Source organism: Salmo salar, chromosome ssa26 (genome assembly GCF_905237065.1).
Source record: "Salmo salar chromosome ssa26, Ssal_v3.1, whole genome shotgun sequence".
NCBI lineage: Eukaryota > Metazoa > Chordata > Actinopteri > Salmoniformes > Salmonidae > Salmo > Salmo salar.
This window is the reverse complement of record NC_059467.1, coordinates 23,816,461-23,819,197: the sequence shown is the minus strand read 5'-3', so window position 1 is coordinate 23,819,197 and position 2,737 is coordinate 23,816,461. Positions and strand designations below refer to the sequence as shown.

General features: G+C 46.5%; 1 protein-coding gene across 1 annotated transcript; it reads left to right on the top strand.

Moving 5' to 3' along the window:
- Positions 1 to 952: 952 nt before the first annotated feature.
- On the top strand, positions 953 to 1,561 carry LOC106587443 (ribonuclease inhibitor-like). Its single transcript, XM_014175841.2, has one exon. The coding sequence runs from the start codon at positions 953 to 955 to the stop codon at positions 1,559 to 1,561; it is 609 nt and encodes a 202-aa protein (XP_014031316.2).
- The last annotated feature ends 1,176 nt before the right edge of the window (positions 1,562 to 2,737 follow it).

Sequence of the window (2,737 nt, the reverse complement as noted above, 5' to 3'; positions counted from 1 at the left end):
AGCACTCACCAAAGTCAGATTTACTATAAGAAAAATGTTATTACCTTTGCTGTTCTTCGTCAGAATGCACTCCCAGGACTTCTACTTCAATAACAAATGTTGGTTTGGTCCCAAATAATCCATTGTTATATCCAAATAGCGGCGTTTTGTTCGATGCGTTCAAGACACTATCCGAAAGGGTAAATAAGGGTGACGAGAATGGCGCATTTCGTGACAAAAAATTCTAAATATTCCATTACCGTACTTCGAAGCATGTCAACCGCTGTTTAAAATCAATTTTTATGCAATTTTTCTCGTAAAAAGCGATAATATTCCGACCGGGAAATCGTTTTTTATTACAAAGAGAGTGAAAGTAAAAGCATGCTATCCCCTCATGCACGAGCCTCAGTCTAATGGCCCTCTGATAGAGCACTTGCCAAACGCGCTAATGTGTTTCAGCCTGGGGATGGAATTACATCGTTCAGCTTTTTCCCGCCTTCTGAGAGCCCATGGGAGCCGTAGGAAGTGTCACGTCATGCCAGAGATCCCCTGTATTTGTTAGAGATGATCAAGGAGGGCAAGAAATGGTCAGACAGGCCACTTCCTGTAAGGAATCTTCTCAGGTTTTGGCCTGCCAAATGAGTTCTGTTATACTCACAGACACCATTCAAACAGTTTTAGAAACTTTAGGGTGTTTTCTATCCAAAGCCAATAATTATATGCATATTCTCGTTACTGGGCAGGAGTAGTAACCAGATTAAATCGGGTACGTTTTTTATCCGGCCGTGCAAATACTGCCCCCTAGCCCCAACAGGTTAAACTGTTTGATGATGATGATTATGATTATTATTATGATCATGATGATGATGATGATGGCAGAATGACAATCCTCCTTAGTTCACTGAAAGGTCCACACTCTAAATTGGAGACACTAAGGCTATACAGATGTTCCCTGACCAATAAATGTTGTGAAATGTTGGCATCAGCTCTCAAGGCAAGCCTCTCTTCCCTGAGAAAACTGGACCTGAGTCACGATGACCTGCACGATACAGGAGTGAAATGGCTCTCCGCTGGTCTGCAGAATCCAAACTGTAAACTGGAGATACTAAGGCTATCATTCTGTGGCGTGACAGAGGACTGTAATTATCTGGCATCAGTTCTGAGGTCCAACCCCTCCCATCTAAGAGAGCTGGACCTGAGCTTCAATCACCCAGGAGAATCAGGCTTAAAGGTTCTTTCAGCTAGGCTGGAGGATCCACACTGTAGATTGGAGAAACTCGACGTGGACCATAATGAAGAGTTCTGGGTGAAACCATGGCTACTTAGGAAGTATGCTTGCAAGCTCACACTGGACCCAGACACAGCACACAGACGTCTCTTTCCCTCTGAGAGGAACGAACAGGTGAGGGTGATGGAAAATAATCAACAATATCCTGATCATCCAGAGAGGTTTGAACACTGGCCACAGGTGCTGTGTAAAGACGGTCTGAGTGGACGATGTTACTGGGAGGTACAGTGGAATGGGATTGAGACTAAGATTGGGGTGTACAGTGGAATAGAATTGAGACTAAGATCGGGGTGACATATAAAGATATCAGCAGAAAAAGACATAGCCGTCTGTGTAAACTTGGATCCAATGACAAATCCTGGTGTCTTAACTGCTCTGGAGAATATATCACTTGGCATGGTTACTCTGTCTGCCACAACAATGAAGAGGATGATATACCTCTCCCTGTCACGACTTCTGCCGAAGTCGATGCCCCTCCTTGTTCGGGTGGTGCTCGGCGGTCGACGTCACCGGTCTTCTAGCCATCACTGATCCATTTTTCATTGGTTTTGTCAGGTTTTACTATACACCTGATTTCAATCCCATTCATTACATGTTGTGTATTTAACCCTCTGTTTTCCCTCATGTCCCTGTCCGAGATTGTTTTGTTTGTTTTGTGTATTTTGTGTTTTGTGTATTTTTGTGTATTTTGTATTGGTGAGCTACGGGTATTTTTTACCCATGTTATTTTTATGTACGTTGGTTTTGGAGTTCGTGTTTGTTTATTCTTTTTTAAATAACTCCGGTTATACTAAGTTGGTTTCTCCTGCGCCTGACTTCCTTGCCACCTACACACACGTCGATGACAGAATCTCGGACCAAAACATGAAGTCAGCAGGAGAGGGTACCCCGGACATGGAGGTAGAGGAGCGCATCCAGGAGAATGCGGAGAAGCTTCACCATCTATGCGCCGCCATGGATCGCGTTGTCCAGAATATGGACCACTGGGAGAGACAGGGAGTTTTTCCAGTGCCTCCACCAGCCCAACCGGGGTCTATCCTGAGCGCCCCTTCTCAACCTGAACCCGGTGGCATTTGTCAATCCATGCCTCAGGGGTACGACGGAAGTGCTGCCACCTGCTGGGGTTTCCTACTCCAATTAGACTTTTTCCTGGCCACGGTCCATCCAGTTCCATCTGACCATGAGAAGAGTTTCGCCCTCGTCTCGTGCCTCACCGGGAGAGCCCTGGATTGGGCCAGCACTGTGTGTGGAGGAGGAGATGCGGTGTTGGACCATTATGAAGAGTTCACCCGCCGTTTTCGGGCAGTCCTTGACCATCCACCCGAGGGCAGAGCGGTGGGTGAGCGCCTCTACCATCTGAGGCAGGAGATGAGGAGCGTCCAGGATTTTGCCCTGGAGTTCAGGACCCTGGCAGCCGGTGCGGGATGGAATCACAGGGCCCTAATTGACCATTACCGCTGTAGTCTGTGT